General features: G+C 42.3%; 1 protein-coding gene and 1 long non-coding RNA gene across 14 annotated transcripts in view; one reads left to right on the forward strand and one right to left on the reverse strand.

Annotated features, from left to right (window-relative positions):
- Positions 1–22,850, forward strand: part of PDIA5 (protein disulfide isomerase family A member 5) — a 211,270-nt gene extending 188,420 nt beyond the window's left edge. Inside the window, exons 16-17 of the mRNA XM_084807405.1 lie at positions 18,008–18,142; positions 21,145–22,850. Coding sequence (XP_084663531.1) covers positions 18,008–18,142; positions 21,145–21,225 — 216 coding nt within the window. The 3' untranslated portion in view covers positions 21,226–22,850. The remainder of the gene's footprint in view (positions 1–18,007; positions 18,143–21,144) is intronic.
- The window catches only part of LOC146358299 (uncharacterized), a 51,084-nt gene continuing 30,241 nt past the window's right edge, over positions 4,788–25,630 (reverse strand). For 3 of the 13 annotated variants that reach the window (XR_014784050.1, XR_014784059.1, XR_014784053.1), the window contains one exon: positions 4,788–5,824. This is a non-coding gene — a long non-coding RNA (uncharacterized LOC146358299). Of the gene's footprint in view, positions 5,825–11,381; positions 11,552–15,254; positions 15,634–16,986; positions 17,141–17,936; positions 18,053–21,568; positions 21,849–25,630 lie in introns of those variants that run through there. The other 10 variants (XR_014784051.1, XR_014784049.1, XR_014784052.1 and 7 more) reach the window with 9 other exon arrangements.

Consider the following 25,630-nt stretch of genomic DNA (forward strand, 5'->3'; position numbering starts at 1 on the left):
ATAGGGTGATATAGAAATATAATAAATGAAATGAATGAAATAACTGTTCTAAAACGCAGTGAGCTTTCATTTTAAAAAGAAAAGGCTAAGTTCTCAGTTTGTTTCCTGTGAGATTCCATAGAAAGGAAGTTTTTCCTTGACATTTTTGAGTTTCTCTAAATTAAAGGGATGCTCTGTAGCTCCTGTAGAATGTGTACACTGAGTTGGATCAACAGGAAAGTGTGCTGGGAAGGGCTGGCAGAAGCAGATCAGGGAGGCCTCAAAACAAAGAAGTGTAATAATGGGCAACTTCAATTATCCCTACATTGATTGGATAAATGCATGTTCCAGCCACGACACAGAGGTTAAGTTTCTCAATGCCCTAAACAATTGTACCCCAGAACAGTTGGTCATGGAACCAACCAGAAGGGAGGTGAGCTTGGATTTAATCCTAAATGGTGTCGCCCAGGATTTAGAATGAGATGTAAGTGTTGTTGAACCAGTTGGAAACAGTGATCACAGTGCTAACAGATTTAATAATTTTCCAGGAAGTCCAACAGAGTCACATTTGATTTCAAAAGAGGAAATTTCTCTAAAATGAGGGAACTGGTGATAAGGAAGTTAAAAGTTAAAACCCTATATGGTTCCGGCCCAGCCTATCTTAAGGAGCGCCTCCAGCAACACCAGACAGGCCGCTTAACAAGATCAGCCTCGAATGGCCTTCTCTCTGTCCCATCAGCCAGGACAGCTAGACTGGTGGGGACGAGGGAGAGGGCCTTCTCTGTGGTGGCCCCCACTCTGTGGAACTCCCTCCCTAGGGAACTCCGTCATGCCCCCTCTTTAATGAGCTTCCGTCGTGCATTAAAAACGTGGTTGTTCAGGCAGGCATTTTGGGTGGGTTAGGGTATTTTTTTTTTTAAAAAAAATTATGGTAAAACTTTATTGTTTTAAATTGTTTATGGTGGGTTGTACATCGCCCAGAGTGGCTGGGTGACCAGTCAGATGGGCGATTAATAAATTTAATAAATAAATAAATAAATAAATAAGTGGGAGGCAAGAGGATTAAATCCTTTCAGAATGTTTGGAGATTACTCAAAACCACAATAATAGAAGCCCAGCTAAAATGCATACCACAGGTTAGGAAAGCTGGCACCAAGTCCAAGGGGTCACCGGCATGGTTAACAAGCAGTGTTGAGGGAGCTATTAGAGAAAAGAAAGCTTCCTTCAGAAAATGGAAGTGTTACCCAAGTGAGGAAAACAAAAGGGAGCACAAGCTTGCACAAAGGTGATACAAAAAAGCCATTTGAAGAGCATTTTGCTAACATCAAGGCCAACAATAAAGAATTCTTTAAATATAAGAGAAGCAGAAAACCAGCTACGATGACAATGGAGTGAAAGGAGTACTGAAGGAGGAGAAGGAGATTGCAGAGAAGCTGAATTTATTCTTTTCATCCATCCTCACCACAGAAGATATAGGACAGATACCTGTGCCTGAACTGATGTTTTCAGGAAGGGAGTTTGAGAAACTGAAGCAAATAGTGGTTACAAAAGATGAAGTTCTCAACCTTATTGATAAACTGAAAGCAAATAAATTACTGGGCCCAGATGGTATCCATCCTAGAGTTCTCAAAGAACTCAAGTATGAAATTGCTGATCTTCTAATCAAAAAATGCAATATGTCCCTAAGATCAGCCTCTATACCAGAGGACTGGGAGATGGCCAGTGTAACACCAGTGATCAAAAAGGGATCCAGGGGGATCCAGGAAATTACAGGTCTGTTAGCTTAATGTCTGTTCCAGGTAAATTGGTTGACGCCATTATTAAAGATAAAATTAATAAGCATATAGAAGGACAAGCCCTGCTGAAAAAGAATCAACATGGCTTCTGCAAAGGTAAGTCCTGTCTCACTAACCTTTCAGAGTTCTTTGAGAGTGTCAACAGACATGTAGACAGGATGATCCGGTAGCCAATGTTTACTTGGGCTTCCAAAAGGCTTTTGACAGAGTCCCTCACCAAAGACTCCTGAGCAAACTCAGCAGTCATGGAATAAGAGGACAGGTCCTCTTATGGTTCAGTAACTGGTTAAAGAACAGAAAGCAGAGAGTAGGAATAATTGGTAAATTCTCCCAGTGGAGGGAAGTAAATAGTGGGGTCCCACAGGGCTCTGTATTAGGACCAATGCTTTTCAACTTGTTCATAAATGATCCGGAATTAGGAGTGAGCAGTGAAGTGGCCAAGTTTGCAGATGACACCAAATTATTTAGGGTGGTTTAAACAAAAAGAGATTGTGAAGAGCTCCAAAAAGATCTTTCCAAACTGGGAGAATGGGCATCTAAATGGCAAATGCAGTTCAACGTAAGCAAATGTAAAATAATGCACGTTGAGCCAAAAAATCCCAACTTCAGGTATACCCTGATGGGATCTGAGCTATCAGTGACTGACCAGGAAAGAGATCTTGGTGGTGGACAGCTCAATTAAGATGTTCACCCAGTGTGCAGCCGCTCTAAAGTTGGCAAGCTCCATGTTGGGCATAATTAGAAAAGGAATTGAGAATAAAACTGCCACTATCATAGTGCGCCTATACAAATCTATGGTGCGGCCCCACTTGGCATACTGTGTACAGTTCTGGTCACCTCACCTCAAAAAAGATATTGTAGAGCTGGAAAAAGTGCAGAAAAGGCCAACTAAAATGATCAAGGGGCTGGAGCATCTCCCCTATGAGAGAAGGCTACAACAGCTGGGATTGTTTAGCTTGGAAAAAGGGTAGGTAAGGGGAGACATGATAGAGATGTACAAAATTATGCATGGTGTGGAGAATGTGGATAGGGAGACATTTTTCTCCCTCTTGCCATATAAGAGGGGTCATCCTATGAAGCTGATTGGTGGGAGATTCAGGACAGATAAAAGCACGTACTGCTTCAGACAGCGCATAGTTAAACTATGGAATTCGCTACCAGAGGCTGTAGTGATGGTCACCAATTTGGATGGCTTTTAAAGGGCATTGGACAAATTCCTAGAGGAAAATGCTATCAATGGCTACTAGTCTTGGTGGCTATGTGCTACCTCCAGTACCAGAGGCAGTGAGCCTATGTACACCAGATACTGGGGAACATGAGTGGGAGGGTGCTGTTGCACTCATGCCTTGCTTGTGGGTTCCCGGTCAACAGCTGGTTGGCCACTGTGTGAACAGAATGCTGGACTAGATTGATCCTTGGTCTGATCCAGCATGGCTCTTCTTATGTTCAGATTTTCTTGTCTCCTTCTGCCTCAGCAGCCTGCCCAAAAGACTTCTCCTGAGCTGTGCTGAATTGGGGGGGGGGCACTGAGGGGTAAGGGCTTCAGCCCTGAAAATGAGGGGGAGGCAAACTCCAGAAGTGGGGAATCTGTTCACAGAAGTTGCCTACACTGAATTTTCAGGGATCCGCCTTTTCCCCACAGCTCACCCCATTCAGTAGGGTCCCTTGACCCTCAGGAGAGGTCTTTTGAGGGACTGCCAGGGAAGGATGGGGCAGGGAAGGCAGCTTCCACCAGCCCCCTTCCACTAGCTTGATTCCAGCCCTTTGATTTTGAGGGTGTTGGAGTTTATAGATGGATGGATGGATGGATGGATGGATGGATGGATGGATAGATAGATAGATAGATGTGAATGAATGCAATACTTCTGAATTGGTAGAAAATGCACTAAGTGTTGCAGTTTAGGACACTCGTGTAGTAAGGCCAGACTGGCCATGAGTATGAAGAGCTAGAAATATGCCAGTATGCCTCTCACCTGGCTACATATTGAAGACATGAATATCCATGAACTAGTCTGCTTCCTACTGTATTTCAGAGGGGATTTATCTGTTTGAGGACAAGTCTGTTTGGGAAAGGGTAGGGCTTTGCATATCTGCAGGGCCACATTACCAGCAACCTCCTGATTTGGCAGCTTCAAGTGATAAGACCAGTGTGTAAAACAGCTGTCACAGTTCAGACAAAACTGTCAGAGGTTTCATATCACTCCCATCACAGAAGACACAATGATTTTTAGTGGAGACATTTCATATGTTCAGATAAGAATCATCAAGTGACGTTCGTGCAAGCTGTTCCATCTGGCTGTGGCAGAGGGAGAGATGAGACAGTGGGTCTCATTCCATTGGCTTTGCTGAGAAACCAGCTGCCATTTAACACTTTCTCTCCCTGAAATGTTTCCATCTAAGCTGGTTGTTATGAGAATGACGTAAGGGGCAGAATCCAGTGGGGCACTTACCCCCCTGCTGATTCCCTTCTGCCCCGCCAGTTCCCTTCTGCAAGCAGTGTGTTCCGCCGCTCCATTGCACAAGCAGGATGCACTGCTTACTCAAGGGAGATTTAGTGCTTCCTAGAGGAAGCCCCCAAACAAGTGGAAATGCTCATTTCTGGAAGGAGGCAGGTCAGAGCTCCCACCCTGCCCCCTTTTTTTTTACCTCTCTGAGGTCTTCCGAGGTTGCTGTTGCAACCTTGGAAGAGCAGCTACCATGGTGCTTTCTACAGCAGCTGTGAGGGAGAGGGGGAACATTCTGCTGTCAGATTCCCCCTCCTGAGGCTGTAGCAACGTCTACAGCCTTGAGAGGAGAACTTCAACATATCCAATGGTCCCTGGGATGCTCTCCCAGGAACCATAGGCTTGCTTTCAAAAATTATTGTGTAACTTTAAGACCTGGTGCCTCCTTGCCTGTTTTCCTCTTCCTTCCCTTTTCATGTTGTGTCTTTTAGATTGTATGCCTGTGGGCACAGACTGTCTTGTATTTACTCTGTGTAGAGTGCTTAGTAAATGTTCAGGTGCACAGAGAGAGAGAGAGTTCTGTATTTGTCATACAACAATTATACATTAAAAAATTAGAAATCCAACAACAAAGTATTTGAAATGTAAGTCAGTCTAAAGATACAAAATCACAGTAACAACACAGTAAGATATACAAATCGCAGGAGCTAAAAACGTGGTGGTGGTGTTTTATTGTTAATTGTTGAATTAATTCTAAGTGTATCAAACTCATCAGCTTGACTGACCAGTGCGAGGCTGAATAGAGTGATCCTCCTATCTCTTAGGGTCCCATCAAAAATTACATTTTTAAGGTGCTCCTGTACAGTGTTTTCCATATACACACAAATATATAAGTGCAGCGAATGCACTGTATTTGCACATTCATGTATAATACAGGTATAACCCTCCACCGAGCTGAAATTGGCTTGGCTCCTTCATGAGTATACACTCAACTTGGTGGCAACCATGGGTTTGCCATCACCACATAATAATTAATTAGCCAGCCTTCATGCATATGCATGTACAGGCAAGTATGGGTTGATCTCCTGGCATTCACCTCATGCCCTTGTTACTGGCCCTGCAAATCCTGGGCTTGATGGTTAGCCATCGTCAGGAAGCATAGTGTTTATGATATGTAATAGTTAATGGAAATAAAACACCAACATGGTCATTGTCAGGGAACAGGCGATTTGTAATACACACGTGCGGAATCTAGACCTTTAAGTCACTTGGCAACAACATCCTCTTCTGTGCAACCAGAGATTTGTCATCTTTAGTTGACTACTTTTCTAAACTGTTCTTTTCTAGACTGAAATGTTACCCTCTTTAAAAGAATGGGTTTAAAAAAAAAACCATATCCTTTCTCATTCCTTTCCAAAATCAATGTTCAGTTAATTATTCACTTCCATTTTCATAACAAAAGTCAATATTTGCTCCTGCAGAGATTTATTTCCTTGAATCAATAACCTGTGTGGTGGTACATATTTTAACGGGAGAGAAGCCAGCTAGCTACTCCTGCAGGAAATGTCTATTATAACAGTCTCATGTCAGAGCTGGAGAAGCAGCCTGTGAAAAGAGGAGGAGAGGAACAGACTAAACATATTGAATGGCAATCTTTCATTTTATGGACTTCCACTAGCAGAACATTGGATTTTAACCATAATAGTCCAAATATGACCACTAAACTCATCCCCCCCCTTTATCCTTTTGGTGAAAACAAATTAGCTAAGCTGTATGGCTGACATGATTGAATTATTTTTGGTTTAATATTTTTGTAATTATTTTTAACAGTTGTTTAAGATAAAAGCAAAAAGTCTCAATCATTTCCTGAAAAAAATTATAAGACTGTTTTACAGAATTGCAATTATGCTTCTGTGACAAATAGAAAAAAAACCCAAACCCCAGGTCTCACAAATAAAAATAAATAAATCTGAGAAGAATTTTCTTTAATCTGAAGTACGGGCGGGCAACTTCTGGTCTCCAGATGTTTTGGCCTATAATGCCCATGATCCCTTACCATTAGCTATGCTGGCTAGGGCTGATGGGAGTTGTAGACCAAAACATCTGGATGGCCACAAGTTGCCCACTTCTGGTTTAAAATGTAAAAACTCATCTGGAATGCCGTTTTAGAAAGCGTTTTTTTAAAGTATGCAGTTTACTGGAGAGAGAGAGAGAGGGGGAGAGAGAGAGAGAGATCCAGCAATACAATTTCATATTTGTCAGAAGGAAACAAAGGAAAAAGAAATGGTCCCTGCCAGGCTTCCTTGAGTTAAAAAACAAACCCCAAAACTATCTTTGATTGCTGACACCTACCCAAGATAGTTTTTTAAAGTCATGTTTTAATTTTCTTTAATTAATTTAATTTTCTTTCTTGCCACATTTTCCACATTCCTTCCCCAATACACTTCCAGAAAAATGATGGATTCCTACATTAGTTGGTTGTATTCTGGTAAAGCAGAGGAATGTGACAGACAAGGATTCCATAAGCATTCCTACAAAATATGAGAGGGAATGTTATGGGATGACACCACACCTGACCACTTTGTCTTGTCTTTACTGTGAGGTACTTCAGGCAAGTGACTAATGTGTAGGCGATGTAAGGCCAGAAATGAACAGTTCGGGAAAAGGCAGAGCGCCACCCCCACTCCACCTCATTGGCTGCTGTTCATAGAGGTGGGGAAAGCTGCAACATGGCTATGTCACATCATGATTTTTGTATAATATTAGATCAGCCTTCCCCAACCTGGCACCCTCCAGATGTTTTGGACTACAACTCCCAGCATTCCTGACCATTGGCCTTGCTGGCTGGGGCTGATGGGAGATGAAGTCCAAAACATCTGAAGGACACCAGATTGGGGAAGGCTATACTAGATGTTATCAGAGGAGAAGGAGATGTGTTGCTTTCAAGAACAGCATCAAATGTGTGTGTCGAAATGGCTAGTTCTGGCCTCAGGCTGAAATATATCACCGCTTAAGATATAAAATTGAGTGCATTAGGCTGCAATCCTGTACATGCTTACCTGGGAGTAAGTCCCACTAAATTCAATGGGACTTGCGTCTGAGTAGGATTGCTCTGTTAACCACCAGTTATATTGGCTGTCAGTAACAGATCGTGTAGAGACAAGCACATTAAATAATATGAAACACTCAGATACTATAACAACATGAGCTAAAGATGTGTCTCAGTTGCATATATAAATCACTCTAGAACAGAAAGCTATGTTTTACTGCTCTCCTGGAATATGTTTCGCTTGAAGTCATGATATGAATAGTGCTGAAAATTGTTCTCCAACTTATTCTCACAAATCCCACTGAGGCAGGGACTTGCTAGCTGCAATTTTCAGATAAGGCACTGAAGAACTGACAGATTAATGTTCACATTTCAAGAAACTCAACATCTGCTTTTGAATCTAAACATGAATAATGGCCTTTTTTAAAGCTGCATCCCTCAGTTGATACAAAAAAGCATGCAGTTTTTTTCCTTATAAAAATATGTATTTGTGGCTTATTTTAAATTTGACAATGTGAGGTGTTTTGTACAAATTACATGAAACCCGATAGTCCAGGGCCCAGGTACGTACAGTGTGCACACAGATCTACACACAAATAGTGCCTTCCCCATTCACTTCAGGATCAGGACACAGGGAAAGCACCCCCAAGACTGGATGTGAATGGCAAAATCCTTGGTCATTTAGAGCACCATATGTGGATCAGAGCAGTCAGATAGCCAGTGTGGTATAGTAGTTAGAATCAGGGATAGGCAACCTTTTTGATCCTGAGGGTATATTTGTAAGGGTTTTTTGGTCCCACAGGCACATTTTTAATTTGGGAGGAGGGATTTTCTCTCATCTTGCCCCCCCCCCCATCCGAATCTATTTTTGCTTTTTCTGCCCACACCTGACCTTTTCACACAGACCCGGCCTGGAATTTCTCTTACTTTTGTCCACTCCCTGGCCTGGAATCTCTTGATTTCCGCCCACCCCTGACCTGAAATCTATTTTTGCCCACCCCACACCTGAAATATTTCTATTTTAACCACCACCCCAACCTGGAATCTCTATTTTTGCCCCTCTCCCAATCTGGAATCTCTCTATATTCACCCACCATGCCCTGCCTGGAATCCCTGTATTTTTGCTCACCCCCTCTTGGAATCTCTTCTGCTTGCTTGCTTGCTTGCATGCTTGCTTGCCTGCCTGCCTGCCTGCCTGCCTGCCTGCCTGCCTGCCTGCCTGCCTGCCTTCCTTCCTTCCTTCCTTCCTTCCTTCCTTCCTTCCTCTCTCTCTCTCTCTCTCTCTCTCTCTCTCTCTCACACACACACACACACACACACACACACCTTCCCCAGGCTCCAACCACGTCCCCCCCCCACAATGTCTATGTCACCTCTGTGTCATTGAAGCCCGAAGGAGGGGACAGGAAGTCAGCAGATCAGCTTGGGGAAGGTGCATGAGTCGGGAGTGCAAGGGGGTCTTGGTGGATGCTGTTTGGAGTCCTGGCGGGTGCTAGAGTGCCTGCGGGCACTGCGTTGCCAACCCCTCAGTTATAGTGTTATACTGGTGACTCAGGAGATCTGGGTGCTAGTTTCCACTCAGCCACGAAGTTCACTTGGGTGACTTTGGGCCAGTCACTGACTCTCAGACTAACCTACTTCACAGGGTTGTTCTGAGGATAAAATAGAAGAGGAGGTGGGCCATGTAAACCACCTTGGGTTTCTTACAAGAGGAAAAGAGGCATGATATAAATGTAATAATGAGTATTTTTTTTCAAATAGAAAATTTTACATTCCTCTTCATTTGGTTTACTCATGTTCTGTAATGGTATACCAGATGGGGTAAAATGAGCTTTCGTAAAATTAAGGTTTGCACGAGTGAAAGCTGGCTCAGAGGGCTTTCCCATCCCCTCTTTCCTTTTCTGCATGCCCTGAAAAGCACCTCCTGATAGTCAGGGAACTTCTGGAAAAATGTGGGATGTGCAGTGAAAGAGGAGAGTTGGCAAAAATCATGTGTCAGCACCTTGTATGAGCAGAGCTCCGCTTATGCAAATTGCCTCTATCTGATCTTCACGGATTTCCCCCCTCCCACTGCCACCCCTGTGCCACATCTTATGTCTTTCCTGAACATCCTAAGGAGAGGCTCTTCAGGGGCTAAAGGGGCTGTAAAAGGAAGGAAGAGGTGGGAAAGCCCCATTGGCTGAACAGCTCTTGACAAGAAGCCCACAGGCCACCATGGAACAAGCGAAGCCAATAATTGCAGCACCATGGAGAGCAGCTTGTTCGAACAGAGTCTAGAACTGGACTAAAGCCTTTCATGCCTCCAGGGCTAGATGACCCAACTTGTGGAGTGGAAGGCCTTAAATGGGCATGCTTCTGGCTTAGAACCTAAGAAGACTCCTCTGATAATTCCCTCTAGGTATGTTGCTTGTGCTGACAGGGTGACATTGGGGTCTTAGAGACCCTGATGTGGAGGGGGTCAGTTCATGGTTGGTAAGGGTTGAGGCTTGGTGAAAGTCCCAGGCTCAAGGCCCCCTGATCCAATAGCCTTGGGCTCTGGCTCAGGCCTTGCTCTGTTTCCAGCACCTCTCCTTCTGGTGCTATTTATCCAGAGGATCTGGCTGGTGCCTAGTTGGAGTCAGAGCCCAGTCTGCTACTCAGGATGGAGGTACTGATAACTGTGAAAGTGGTTTTAGTATGAGGAGATAGAACTCAGACTGCTCCTGCGATGAATAAGGGAGGTGGTGTGTGTTAAAATTAAAAATCCACCCTACAGCTCTTGGCTTGAATCTTTAAAAAAATTGAGATCAGTGTCCTACTTTTCACGCATGCTTGCTTGCCTTGAATCTGTTTGCTGCTCAGTTGATCTTTCATGCTTCGTCAAGGCCATAGAAACTTTGAGGGAAATCTATTTCCATGACGTCACTGGAAGGGCACTCCAATGCAAACCTATTTGGGTGGAAATGGTGCTGGCATGTGGCTGCCTTGGAGGCAAACTGATGCGTATATATTCGCAGCCAGTTTCCTCTTTTGGGATACAGTTCGTTTTTAATATATATTTATCCCATGGGGAGGTGGGGAAGCAGTGGAAACATAAGCCACTAACATAATATCAGAACCATCTGTTTATGCCACTCAAGTATTTTTAACCCACTTATTGTTGTTGGACTTTGCTCTTGTTGATTAGCACCTCCTAATTAGCAGAACGATGAAAGCACTTGGAGGAAGATTAGGAAAGTCTATATACAGATAAACAATTACGAATTGTTGTTGGCGTTTCATAGAATCATAGGGTTGGAGGGGGCCTACAAAACCATTGAGTACAGGAAACCTGATTGTCAGGTGCTTTCCCATCCAAGTATTAACCAGGGCTGACCTTGCTTAGCTTCCAAGATCAGACAAGATCAGGCACATCCAGCCCTATCCTCCCTTTGTTGTTGGCGTTGCTGGCTGTTTCTGTATATGTGGCTAATTGCATTTTAACATAGCCTATTTTGAGATCTTGTGTTTAATGATGTATCACTTTAGAACAAACTTCACAAGTCTGGAGCTGCATATTCTCTACCTTACTTACATCTCATACTTAATTTTTTTTTAAAGATTAGCTGAACATTTCTTCCAAAAGATGTTGCTGGGAAGGGATTTTTTTTTTTATTATGTTAAACAAAATAGTACATTTCAAGGAAACCTGTCATCTAGAGGGTAAAATTAGAGGGCAAAAGCTGTAGGCAGAGTAGATGAGATCTTAATTTATGGAATAAATGTTTTAAAAATCTCATTAAAAATCCCAATATTTTCAAATTGACATTCTTTTTCAGGAGAATTATGGAAGAAAAATAAAAAAAGCATATTAAATTGCCACAAGAAAGCATTTGTACATGTACATAAAGTTGACAATTGGAGTATCATGAAAAATAATTAATTTAAAATATTGTGTGTTTTCTTAGTGAAAACTATAGCATAAAACGAAACAAACTTATTTAATCATGTATTTTATTAAAATATGTATATCCCAAGGTGACGTATAACAATCCATTAAAAATCCATTTTTTATATATCTCCAAACACCAAACCAGCAGTTACAACAAGAATCAATAACATAAAATCACAGAGGGAGAAAAGGATCAAACTAACCCAGAAACATGGCAGAACAAAATGGTCTTGATCAAGCTTCCATTGACCATGTTGGCTGGGAATGATGGGAGTTGCAGTCCAACACATCTGAAGGGCACCAGGTTGGCTTTGGTAGTATGCCGAACGAGCAAAGTGGCCTTCTAGTGGCAATGGGATGTCAAGCGGGGCCTCTGTCGAGGTGGGGAAAGACAGTCCTTTTAATATCTTGGACCTAAACCATTTAGAGATTTGAAGGTGATCACAGCCCTTTGAATTGTGCTTGGAAACAAACTCGAAGCCAGCACTGCTGGAGCTGCATGCTCTGAAGAACAGGCCCTGACCAAAACCCTGACTTACCACATTTTGCTGACGCTTCCAAACACTTTGCAGAGCTCTCCCCCTGTCGTCTGTTGCAGTGGATGCGACCAAGACTAGGGATGCTGGAGAAATTCAAGATGGACTAAAAAGAGCTCAAATTTCTAAGAATCCGACCTGCGGAATCTGCTGCAGAGCGACCCCCTCAGGCCACGTGGTGTCCGTAGACTTCCGGATGATTTCTTTTTACTTTCCCGAAATTTTTTACGCATATAAATTTTTAGAAAAACACATAAGTTTCTGCGAAGGAAAAGCTGAATGGAATGGGGGACGATATGCTAAATGTTACGTTCTAAGGCAAATTATGTAAATACTTATGTAAATATTTATGTAATTATTTATGAATTTTTTCACATGATGAAAAAAATATTCACATCCATCTGAGGGTGGATGAAGGAACAAAAGGCACCTGACTATCTCAGAATTACAGATGGGAGCGGATTTTACACAGTCCGTACATCCCTAACCAAGATATGTGTGAGAGCAGCCACATCTGCCTTCTCCCAGAAAGAGTGCAGCTGGTACACATGCTGAAGCTATGTAAAGCCATTTCTGGGTATAGCTGCTACCTTGATTATCCAGGAGAAAAACTGGTTCCAGATGCATTTAAAGGTGCTCTATTTGGTAAATCCATGTTTTAATGAATACATCATCCATATCCACATACTGTGGAACAGCCTCCCTCAATGTGGTGCTGTCCAGATGTTTTGGACTTCAGTTCCCTAGCTAGCAAGGCCAGTGATCAGGAATGCTGGGAATTGTAGTCAAAATGTCTGGAGGGCACCAAGTTGGGAAGACTGCCTTAGACTGCTTTCTGTCCTTCGTATCATCACACTGATCAAGATCAACTGAGAATACCTTCTTGACTGTATCATTCTTGTACCAAGTTTGAAGAGTGAAGGCATGTAGAGAACTTGCTTCCCTAGAGATCTGTCAAAATCTAAGCCGGAATACTTTCCAGAAGAGTTGTAAAACTTTTCTCTTTAGGTTGGCATTCGATGGCCAGGCATGTGGCAATATGAAATTGTGTATTTTTGTTTTTCAAGTCCTCTGTTTTTCCTTCTGTTACCCTCTCTAAACCCTTGAGAAGAAGCAGGCTAGAAATTGAGCTAAATAAGTAATGGCCTAAAAACTTTTCTCCCATTAAAAAGGGGGAAGGATCCTGTGAATTAATTTGTAGCAAAGTGATGCAAAGGGCCATTTTAAGGAAATGATGTAGTGGCTCTAAATGCATTGGGCTTCTTTTTTTATAACTGAAAAACTCACTTAGGAATTTAATATTTTTATCCAATAAATTTTAACTGCACCACTGAGAGCTTTTGCCTTGGTACTTACTGTTGCTCACAAATCTCACGTTAGCAATTAAAGGATGGATCCATGTGTCGCTTAACAAAGCAGTAGCTGCTTAAAAAGTACTGTGTGCTGGTTCTAATTCCTTGTGGAGGGATGGTGGGTTGTGACTTCTGGCTATGTGAAGCTCAACATCACTGCTTCTGTGCTGTTCTTTGGAGCATAGCAGAGTTGGGATGACCATGTAGTTGAAGGCTACAAGTGACTGCCGCTCAATGTGGAATGCTGTTAAGCCACCCCTGGGTGTTTTAATGTGGATATATGGATCCATTTGGAGGTACTGTATTGAAATAGTAACAGATAAAATGGAGTTCTTGTTTTCCCCCCAGTGACTCTAACTAAAGTTCTGAGGCCAACAACTTCAGTGCATATTGACAGACAGGCTAATCTAGAAATGATTTCCTGACATGGGACCAGACTATGTGAATGTATTGCTGTAATCTTGAGCATTATAAAAGTATTTCCTGACCCCAGAGATTTAAAAAACACACATCTGGGCATGTACTTTGTTCAAATCAACAAGAAGCCAAGCAGGACTTCACTATGCACCAGCTTGGTATTTTATTCCTGCAGTTTAAAGTTACAATGTTAATTAGCTAAGCAGCTCCCTTCCCTATGGTGTTTTACTGAGAGTGGCGGCTATTTAAGAATGATGGTAATTGCTGGCTGCTTTTGACTCTGGGGCACTTGTTTATACAAACTTGGTTTGAGAGATAAGAGCTTATATTTCCTGTGTAAATAACTTTGCTTACATCGTGGGGCATACCATGAGCTAGCATTGGCATTAGTGTAAACCTCCAATGGTATTTAGTGGCTTAAACACTTTCCCTAGCAGGATTGTATGCCCCGCTTTCTAGATGATGCTCTGCCAGTAACTAGAAATTGGCAAGCCACCCTGTAGATTCCTTCCAATTGTTTCAGTAATCAGCCAAACTGAATTGGAAAATGACTTGGCTAACTTCAAGCCAAGCCAGATTTGAATCCCACACCCAAATAACAGCTTCTTGTGGCCAAGAGAATGGGAATTTCCCCATGAAGCATGCACAACTAGGCATGTGGGGCTTTGCAAGCCCCCATGGTCACTACCTCTTGGGGGCCATCTTTGCATGGCCAGTAGAGATTGTTCCTGGCCCCACACAACTCGTGGCAGCCAGGGATCGTGGGAGCCTACATGCCTGTACAGTCCCTGTCTACATGGGCACAGAGATCACTCCTGGATGCATGAAGCATGCCCTGAACAGGGGAAGGCCCCAGCAGGCTGGCTACAAAGCTGTTGATAGCTAAGGATGGAACAGGACTGTCAGGAGAGATCTGTCCTGGCCATGCAAAGCTAGCCCTGCATGTCACGCCCCTTCCAGAAACGTGCATTTTCGCTCGGGTAGGCGCTTGCCTCCAGAAGCGTGATATCATTGCTGCGTGCAGATCGGGGCCAGCAGGGCTGTGCACATGTGTGGAGCAGGGCCAGCAGGGCTGGCCACACGTGCATGGCCCCTATGGGATACTATCCTAAGAGATTGGCTGGGGAGGGGAAGACTTACAAAGGGTAAAATATAAAGGGTTACTGGCTGAGCTCTTGTTCAGTTGGGTTATAGCACTTCTCTGAGATTTGCGGTTTTGCATTGACTCTGGGACTGCACAGCTTTATTATCCATGGAGAAGGAATGTGTGTCAGTTAAAAACTTGCAGGTTCCAATTAGGTCAGTTGCTCAACTCCACTGAAAAACACACAGTTTAATGGACATCTGCCATGAGTGGAATTTTTATGACAACACTAAGTGGGATAACTTTACTTAACTGACACCTGCCAGTTGGGTATCTAAAACCTAATAGTGGTGAACGGTGTGTCCTCAGTCAGCAAAAGACCATTCATTAACATAGGTCAGTTTCTCAACCTGAGAGATGAGTTTGCACTGACAGGTAAGCTATACTTTCTCCCTGCCCAGCAGAGCAGTAGGAGGCTCTAAAACAAGAGAGGCGTATATTCTGCCAAGTAGCTTGTGGGAGGCAGCAACAATGCAAGCAAGGGAATAATTAGAGGGAGAACAGAGCGAACCTACGGAATTGAAAGAAAATGACTTGTCCATTCCTGTTAATAATTGGTGAGAATGCTGCTGTAGGTGTGTGTGTAACATTTACTGCATGTCACCAGGAAGTCAGAGGTCATAACGGAATTATTAAATGACATTTAATTATGGGATTGTGGCTCAATGACAGCCCATAAGGAAAGAGGAGGGTATTATGAGCAGATGGTTTAAAAGGAATAGTGTAATAGAATCTTAAATTTTAAGTGGCATTACGTTTCCATTCAATAGATTCTAGCTAGCAGTCACAATAAAATTAAAATAGAAGGTGCCCATCTCTGTATTTAAATGGGATTAAAATGTACAGATGATTGTTCTCCAGGAATGAGACTGGCAGGTGTAATGGGGCAAATGTGTATTAATAACAGTATAGTCTTAGGAAGGTCTGTTTCAGTGAGAAGTACACACGTGTGTTAAGGCTTGTCAGAAGAGTCCTGGAGACAGAGTAGAGCACTGCAGGGTAATTCCTAGGATTTAAAACACATACCTATCAGGCCTTTCCTGAGTCATAAAATGGTGGCTATAAGTCATAAAGTGGTGGCTGTTGAAGAAGCATATAATAATACTTAGCATTGATATATTAGATTTTCAAGTGTAAATCTCATGTATGTAAACAAGTTAATTTTTTTAGAAGGCAGTCTGAGCTGACAGCACAGTGACTTGTCTGCGACCAAGTAGTAAAGTCATGGCTGAGGTGGGATTTTATCATATTCATAGCCACTATCCCACACCAGTATGCTAGAACCCAGCCCCATAGCAATATTTGTATATAAGGCCTTACCCCCTGAGCAATTTGGATCAGCTTTTCCTATATCAAACTGCTAGAAATTGAATCCATGCTCCTATATCAGACATATTCTGTGTCTTGGCTTGATTAGAGAGTTTTACTCATCCTAGCTCCATTTCTTGGGGAGACTGAGAACCACTCCCTTCCACTGTGGAGTGAAGATTAAAGAGCTGATTGGTTGGAGTTAGATCTTATGGTCTATAAGAGTTGAACTATTGTTGTCTGAATGCTGTCTTTTGGTCTCACTATTCCACAGATAATTAGGGAATAATAAGGGTGATAATGCCAGTATGATGTGTGTTGGACCTGGACTGGAGAGACCTGGAGATAAATCTCCACTCAGCCGCAAAGCTGTCTGCATGGCAAGTTGCTCTCTGTCAGCCTTATTTCCCTCACAAAACTGTGGTGAGGATAAATATTCCATATACTACCTTGAACTCATTGGAGGAAAGGTGGGATTCAACTGTAATGAGTAAATGAGGCATTTTGTATATTAACTGTGTGTTCTTGTTACACATACACACATTCATAGAATCATAGAACTATATGTGTACACATATACTCGTTTGACATGTGAAAATTTAGTTCTCGAACCTAGAGTCATGGTATACCTTGGGGGTGATACAATGCATGTATACCAAAAGGAAATTAGCAACAGAACACAGCACTCAGATAAAAAGAATAGAAACTTAATTACCAAATATAAATAGATTAATATGCAGCTTTGGTACAGGATAGAAATATTGGTCAGATAAGCACCCTCTGATGTGGACCATCAGCTTACTTGGAGAACAGTACAGGAACAGGAGGAGAGCTAAGTGAGGCTAAGAAGCTTACATGTACACCAAATAAGGATGGGGCACATGGGAAGTTGTAGGCCGCTTAGGAGGCCTAATCACAATAGGGCAACTCCAGATATAAGTGACGCAGGACTTGGAAATGGCACAGATGAGAGAGAGAGAGAGAGAGAGCAAGCAACAAGTTAGAAAGGAGGGAAGAGCAGAAAAATCAGCATTTGAAGTGCAGACATTACCTCTCCTAAAGCTGGAGAAGCAAGAGTACTCTTCTTCTGAGAGGGAGATGCCTCTTGATTCAAGAGGCCTTCCTCAGTGTTAGGCCACTGGAGCTCCTTGGATTGTCAGTGATGGGGAACTGGGACTGACAGACCCCCGCAGGTCCTTGGAGTTCTAAGTGTAACAAACAAGGCTGCTTCAAAATGGAGACATTATAGAGAGCGAACCTGAAGTAGCCCATTCCCTTATGTTCCTAACTACACCTAGAGTAAAATGTTAAAACCAGAGAAAGGAGAGTAATATGGAGGGAGAAGTTACTAATGGAAAAATGCTGATTTGAGGTCAGCTTCAGCTGTACTGGAACAGGCAGACCAGAGTTTAATCTGTCTCATTTGAATGCTGATCAAGACTGAACACTGAGTCTTAGCAGGAGATAATCTTTAAACTATAGATATAGGTTATCTGGAGGGAGGGGTTTCCCTGAATAGAGAGTGAGTTTTTTAGGTGATGTCAGTAAAGACTTTGATTTTTTTGCTGAGGGTGGTTTGTGTAAAAAGCAAAAGAAAATGTAAGCTCCTAAACTTTTTTCTCATTGGTGCCTTGGGCAAAATTAAAGAGGTCTAGGTTACATTAGTCTTCTACCTTGGGTGCAAAAGTGTTCCATGAGCAAATCCTGGGTTGAGATTCCTAACCTTAATGGTAATTAATGACTGCTAATGTGTTTACCAGTAGTGTAAATGCTTTGCCCCTTCTCTGTGCACAAGTGGAAGGACTTTTCCCTAGTGCACTGGGGGCAGGGGCAGAGGGTTGGACTTTGCCCGTAGTACTTGTGCCCAGGAATTAGACACATTTACTTAGCCCTGTACACAACTAGAACTCATTTTTCTTGTGCTGGCTTCTACTTAGCTATTAGAAATATTTTCCATTCAGTCGCTTATGTGTTATTGCAGCTGTTCAAGATTTAAAGTACCTGAGTTCCATTTAGTTGATGCAATGGACCATATTTGGTGATGGTTGATCTGCTTTTCCTCCCTGTGTTAGATTGCCTATGCTGCAGTGGACTGTGCCAAAGAACAGAATCATGACCTGTGTAAGCAGGAAGGTGTGGATGGTTACCCAACCTTTAACTACTACAACTATGGAAAATTTATAGAAAAGTATAATGGAGACAGAGGGGTAAGTACATGATGGAGTTCTAAAATAGCCACTGGCACTAGGAAAGAAGTGGTTTCATCTGTGAACAATACAATCAAACATACACACATTTTGCAAAGGTGTTCTATGCTTTCATTAAACAATTCACATGACTATATCACTTCACTCGACTCATATAATTATCAGCTGGGGCTAACTCAATATGTAGATAATTCTGGAGCCTCTTACATTTTTATTTTTGTTTTAGTTTTGTTACTTATAAAATTCTCTAAGTGAATTTAGCACTAATGAAAATGAGAGAATTGAAAGTCTGCCAATCCTGTATCCGGTCCTAGCCAATGTAGTACAGAAACTGTTCTAGCGGACACTGCATATTCATTTGGAATCTAGGCCTTCAGTTGCCCTTTGTATATTCTGAAATTGCAAGGACATACAGTGAGATCCTGAAGGTCTTCATTTAGCCTTATCGCCAATAAGTATGGGAATTTTGCAGGAATAATGTCTCCACAATTTGATCCTGAACAAACTACACTATACTGTGAGCTTTGTCACGGATACAGTGTTCTCTTTTGTTTTTAGAATAAGGTTTTATCAGCCTAAATATAAATAGTGCAAAATTTAGTTTAAGCCACTATATTACTTTGGCTTTTGTAAGCACTTACAAAAATTAAAGGATTTATGAAAATGACAGATCTTCTTTGTTTGGCTGACAAAGATGCATACCCAAGTGTGCAGATGCTCTTTCAAAATCAGACTTTGAATAAACAAACAAAATCTGGCTGCTTGCACTAGTGTGCAAGTGTCCCTTTTCATTTCTTAACATCAGATGGTGCCTCTCCATCTTTGTTCTTCCAATGAATAATAGAGTGCTGTCTCCCTCTATTCATCTGGAACGTATGTGCTCACAGAAGAAGATCACTGCCAAGCACTTACTGGGAAACTGGAGATTTTGTTAAATCCTTTCATCATTGTAAAAGTATTTCCAATTGTGATGAGCCATTTTCCCTCTTACCTGCGTCTTCCTCCTAGACCAGCATCACAGCTTATATTAAATAGTGTTAGTTCTGTTGACAGTAACTTTGGGTAGAGCATAAAATTGCTATTTTACTTTCACCACATGCATAATCATAAGGCTATATTTATTACATTGAAAATAAGGATATAATCTTTTACTAGCTGTGTTAGAAAGTAGGCTGGGTTTCTCATATGAGGTGAAAAAGATACATCCTGCTTTAAGGCATGGCCAAGGCCTTGGGCATATCCAGTGGGATATTTACTTTATATCTTTAACCAACAGCTCCCCCTCCCGTCTCACATACAATACAACAGCTTTCCCCAACCTGGTGCTCTCCAGATGTTTTGGACTTCAGCTCCCATCAGCCCCAGCCAGTATGGCCAGTGGTCAGGAGTGTTAGGAGCTGAAGTCCAAAACATCTGGAAGTTGGGGAAGAGTGCCATATAGCAGTCTGCTTTGGAAGTCCCTTCTGTTTCAAAAGTAGTTGCCCATGTGGTATCAGCAGCTGCTGAAGAAACACAAACCCGAAGTGTGTATCACACTCAAGTTGCATTTAAACTGGATTCCTGCACTGAGCAGGGGGTTGAATGCAATGACCTAAACAGCCCCTTCCAACTCTATGTATCTATGCATTTACCCAAAGATCTTTGGCTCCCGGCAGCTGTCTACACTACAGTTAGCATGGAGAAAAGCAGGCTACTGACAAGTAATGTTATTGTGAAGAACAGGGCCTGCTAAACACGTCCCAAAGCTGAGCACTTTAAAAAGCTCATTTAATTGTAGGTGTATCCTTCTCAGTAGTTGCTTGGGTGTTAGATGTTTTGTTGAAGTGCAGAAAGAAACATCACACACAGCTTCACTGGGCTGGATAATTCATTTTGGATAACACTTGTAATAGCAGGTACATTACTAATCAAAAGCTAGTTCTTCAGCGTGTCTACTAGAATCTCAAATTTCACAACTAGTGATGCGTAACATTCTGAATTAAAATTGACAGATGCAGCAGACAAAATAATGGTGGCTGCATTCCCACTACATCATGTGTCCAAATAGATCGGATGAGTTGTCAGGTATAATCGAAAGCCCTCAGAAATTAATGGAAAAGCTTGCAGATTTCTGTGGTGGATTGGCTCCAACTTGTGCTGTTTGGAGGCATGACCTTGTGATTCTGATCACTTGCAAAGAGACAGTATGTTGCTAATTAAGGGCACAGTTCTCTGCTGCAGAATTTCCACAGACATGGCGAAATAACACTGGTGCACTGTGTCCTGGAATTCAAGTGTTTCTTTCAAGGAATTACTTGTTTCAAGATGTGGTAACTTCCAGTCTTGCCACATGGGAGAGCTTTCACACGACCATTTTCCCATCTGATAACTGAGACTCTTAATTGTGACCCTTCCACCTCAAAGATGGTTGTGGATTATGGCAGGAGGGTCCCTGCCGTTCCTGATCCAGCAGAGGAATTAGGAGGAAGTGAGCATGAAGAGACTGAGTATTTGGATGGATATCATGAAAGACATGAGGCCAGGTATGGGCAGGAGGGGACAGTAATGCAAATGTACTCCTGAGGAAGAAAGATGGTGCAATTTCTGGTGGTGGTAGTAGGGGAAGTTTTAGAATGGTGAGCTGGAAGCTGACTTTACTTGACTCATTAAGTAAAGGCAACTTTAGGGTTGCCTTTACTTAACGAGGGGATTCAGTTTGTAGCCAAACTGTTACTCACCACCTAGTTACAAGAGCCCTCACTTCCTGCTCCTTTTACATCTCCCTTGGTTTATAGACCTTTAGAGCAAAGTGGACAACTTCAGGAGGTCCAGGGGGCATTTTTTGCCCCTCTCCCATTGGCGCTTTGCCACCCAAATTTGGCAGCAAACCATTCCCTAGTGCAAAAAAGGGTTACAAAAAGGGTTACAAAAAGGGTTGTTTTAGAGCAAAGTCTGGAGTCCTGTGTTTTATTTTCAGTATGTAACCCACTCTTTTTTTCTTCCCATTTCCTCTCACATTCTAGGAATCTGGCTTTTCGACTTTCATGCGAACCCTCCGAGAACGAGACCATGAAAAGATAGGAAAGAGGAAAGATGAGTTGTAATTTCTGCCTCAAAAGACGATTCCCACTGCACTGTGAATGGTCTCAGGGCCACTGGTACAAAGCCTGAGATTTCACATCTTTTAAAACCGAGACTTGGTTTTTATAAGCAGCCATTGCCATTTTGTACAATTTTGAAGTGAAATCATTTGACTTTTAAAGAAAAATAAATGACGTCATTGTTGCCATATTCTGGTATGGAGAAGAAGAAAAGGAGAGAGAGAGAAGAGCGTTTTTTCACCATTTGATGCACCTATGCCCATTGATATTCCTATGCAATCTTTTTGTAATCTGTAGATTTGATAGTGACTTCCTCTGACAAGGTAATTTCTGCATTTTTAATTTTCAAAGAATATTATATGTGAAATGGCTTTTAAAAAATGGGAGGGGGGATTAAAGTTTGATGAAAAGGATCCATCAGGAGCAAGTTCCATTGAAATAAGTGGAAACAGAAAGTGTATTGTGGTCCCAGTAGACTCTGCCCAGAGCCTCTTCAACTGCAGTACGAGCGCACAGCACTTACTTAGGAACCAGATGCGATTAAGTGCACTCTCGATCCTTATAGTCCACATCCTGGGCAGTTGTCAGCATGTACTGCCCCTCCCATTCTGTGGCTGATGGGACATCTGCAAGAACAAGGCAGGGGGCATGCAGTGTGAATGGCACACATGTTGAACGGCAGGCTAAGATGGTTATTATCACACAAGCAGCTTGGAAGCAAGGGATGGGTACCTTTTCGCAGAAACAGTGCATGTACTTGGAGTTGTGCTCAACAGGGCCAAACTGATTGCATGACTAGTTGTGACCAGGACATGCTCTTACAGACTTGCAGAAAGTTAGACCCATTTGTTTTTCTTTGAGAGATTCCGGGACTAATTTTTAAGGTGCTCAGGGATAATAGGGAAATGATGAAGAAGCATCAGCCATTTCAGATCTTAATTGACTGTAGTGGTGTTTTGTTTTCTTTAATCTGCCGTTACTGAACTGTTTACATATCTTTATGGAATGTATGGGTTATTTCAAACAAATGTCTCTGCAGCTGACACATATCAAGCACCGAAATGACTCTCAGTGTATGTGTTTGCATTCATGTTGTTAAACGCTCCTGTGAGCATAGGAGTGGCGTAGTGCAGTAAGGTTCTGTTTTAATTTATGACCTGACCATATGAACTGCATATTTGCTAAGCATTCGTTTGACTGTATGTTTGACAGAGGCATTGATATTTTTGATATGAAGAAACATCATGCAACAGTACTTGTTTACGTTCCAAAGGCTTATCTGTGTGTGTGTTAAATACAAAAAAAAGTTTTGTTTTTAGAATTCGACAGAAGCAGGTCATGCTTTGAAAAATATTTGTTTTAGCCCTGTCAGCAGTGTAAGAAAATACAGCATTACTAGAATTAGCTTTTACAAGTCTGTAACTGTGTGCTGATTCTGTGAGGTGAGGGTGATCTGGACATTGTATCTACATGGGGTTTATTATATTTTTTGTGATTTTCAATTTGATCGAAAAGAATAAAAGTTTGAAAATATACTTTAATTGCTCCTTTTATTCAACCATTTGTAAATCCAGATTGCTGGAAGCTGTGCTGGTGGTGAGAACGTCGTACCATTGCTACTCACCACTGGTGCCACTCCAGAAAGAGCAAGCATTTCCATTCTCTGCCTCCATCTTTCCAAGATCCCTGCAGGAAAGAACAAAAGCCTCCTTGCCTTTTGTATTAGTATTGCTGCCTTGCCTGTTTCTGTGTGGGAAGGGAGTACATGTTAGGGTTTTCTCCTAACTCCTCTACTCCATCTGGTGGAGGATTTAGAGAAATTGTGTGAATCTGAACTTAAAATGAAATTAAATCCACAGCCTCTCTATTGGAGGCTGCAGAGGGAGTACACTTGTGCATGAGAGATGGCAGAGCAATTAGGTAAATGAAATGTGGTGCATCTCACAATCTCGCAGAAGCCTCTCCAATGTAAGCAGAGCTAGTGCAGGGCACATGGAGAGGCTCTGTGGGATGGACTCAGCTTGAGGATCACCTACAGTGTCAGGACTTTTAATGAATATTCCTCCTTTCACAAAGCCAGACCTCTGTCAAACAGAATCAATGCCTTTTGGTTCACACCATAACTGTGGAGTGTCCTTATCTGTGAAAGTTCTAGCAGCTCTAATGACTTGCTGTAGTACCTGTAGCATGCATGGGAAAGAGAAGGTGTTGGTACACCTGTGAACCACAAATGGCTGTCACCCTTTTATGTAGTGTGCTTACAAGATCATGCGTGAAGCTGAAGGTAGGACTGGAGCATCCTCTGTGGAGGACCATCTCTACCAGCTTGCTCTTGCTTCTGTTGACTCTGACTCAGACAGTTTCCCTGTTTTAGTTGACATGGATTCTCACTTTAACAAGCCATAAGTGATGTGGTTTTCTTGTGTATTTGTTTGGATGCTGGTTAGCAGTGGAGCTTGGGTTGCTGAACTTTTGTAAAGCAGAATAGTCTTTCAGATTAGCAGCTGAGAACAGGAGGTTGTTCTGTCTGTCTCTCTCACGCACGCACATGTGGACACGATCCAGCCAAAGTGAAGCACTTATGTGCCATTGACTTCTATGGGAGTGTTAAAACACATACTTGAATCTCTCCCATTAAACTTAATGGGAAAGTGCTTAATTTTAGCTGGATTGTACCAGATGTGCATGTTTTGTGCTTTGCCAAATTGGCCGTGTTCTCACAGGAGGTCAGGATTCTGGAAAATTCTGGCTTACTCTTTGCTTCTGCTTGGTTTCTCCCACTGGTAGGAGCAGCTAAACTAACCAGGAATTCAAAGCTTGCTGTGCCCAAACTGGGGTTCCTGGCTTGTTGTATCCCTTACAAGCCAGAATAGCAAGCCAGGGTTTGTTCTGGGTTTACGGTTCCTGACTTGTTTGGGAACAACAACCCTAAATCCCAGTTTGGAAAAACGGTAAGCTTTGAATTCATGGTTCATTTAGTTACTCCCAGTGGAGGAGCCTAGTGGAAGCGAAGGGGCTGAGCGCATGAGCACACAGCCCATTCCTGGTAGGCCAGGATTCACAGTTCTCTGTGAAGGTGGCTACTAAATCCTATGTGATGTTCTCTTCTGGTCCTCGCTCCTTTAATGAAACACTCTCAGAACAGTGCACCTCTATGCTGCTGAAGGAACTGTGGAAGGAGACCTGACAGGAGTTCCCACTCTGCTTTTCATTCTGAATGCACTTCCTGCTTTTCTCTGGCCCAATTAATGCTTCTATGTATTTGGCACTCATTAATCTGCTGGAGCCCCTACTATGTATTCAGTGAATGATGACAGGCTGATTTGCCTTGTGTGGTAGTAAGCTTGTTAACCATAACATAAATCTGAGCAATGGTACCATGCCAAACAGGTCCTTTTCTTAGACACTGCATCAACTTTCCTATTAGGCAAACAATTTGCTGTCTGGGAAATTAATGTTTTTTCTCTCTCTTTCTCTGGATAGAATCTGTTGTTTCCACTTGGTATTATCTTCATTTTTCCTATATGTTATTCTTAGGTAGCAATAGTTGTGGGCTACTTCCAGCTGGAGATTTTTGCCACTATGTAAAACGCTAAGCAGAGCTGTTAACGCACTATTAGCATGTGTGGATTCACTACACAAATAAGGGGCATAAGCTGTGTACCAAAAACTATTTCTCCTAAGCAACAGGACCAACTTCCCTGCCTCTCCCCATCATGGTGCTACCATGGCACTGTCCCTGATCCAGAATTGCTAGTTGGGTAACTGTACAAATGTAATGATGATGAAGATGCTTACTGCAGAAGGGGAGGGAGAAACCCTGTTTGCTCATTTTTGCTAAATCCTAGCCACTCCACCTAGTCCTGTAGCATTCAAATGAGATATTAAATTAACTAGACCAGACCACAGAGAGCTTCTGCTTTAATAAATATCCCTTCTACTTGGTTACACTATGGACCTAGTATATCTTGATTTCAGCAAAACATTTGACAACATCTCCTATGCTATCCTTGTTGACAAGATGCTAACACGTGGGCTGGACAGTAGTACTTTTGGATGGATCTATAGCTGCTTGAGTGTCCATACTCAACGAGTGCTCATTAACAGCTTTGCATCAAACCACAGGGATCTCAAGTAGAGTACCTCAGGGCTCTGTCCTAGGCCCTGTGCTGTTCAACATTTTTATAAATGGCTTGGATGAGAGCATAGAAGGGGTGCTTATAAAATTTGTAGATGGCACAAAGCTGGGAGGGGTAACTAACACTACAGAAGACAGCATGATCCTGATAGGTTGAAACACTGGGCCAAAACGAACAAGATGAAAGATAAATGTAAATTCCTGTAAATGTAAAGTACAAAAAAATCACAGGCCTGAGCAGAGGATGGGGGAGACCTGGCTTAGCAGCAG

The sequence above is a fragment of the Heloderma suspectum genome, chromosome 1 (genome assembly GCF_057233095.1).
Source record: "Heloderma suspectum isolate Gila_16-S chromosome 1, 16-S_ref, whole genome shotgun sequence".
Taxonomy (NCBI): domain Eukaryota; kingdom Metazoa; phylum Chordata; class Lepidosauria; order Squamata; family Helodermatidae; genus Heloderma; species Heloderma suspectum.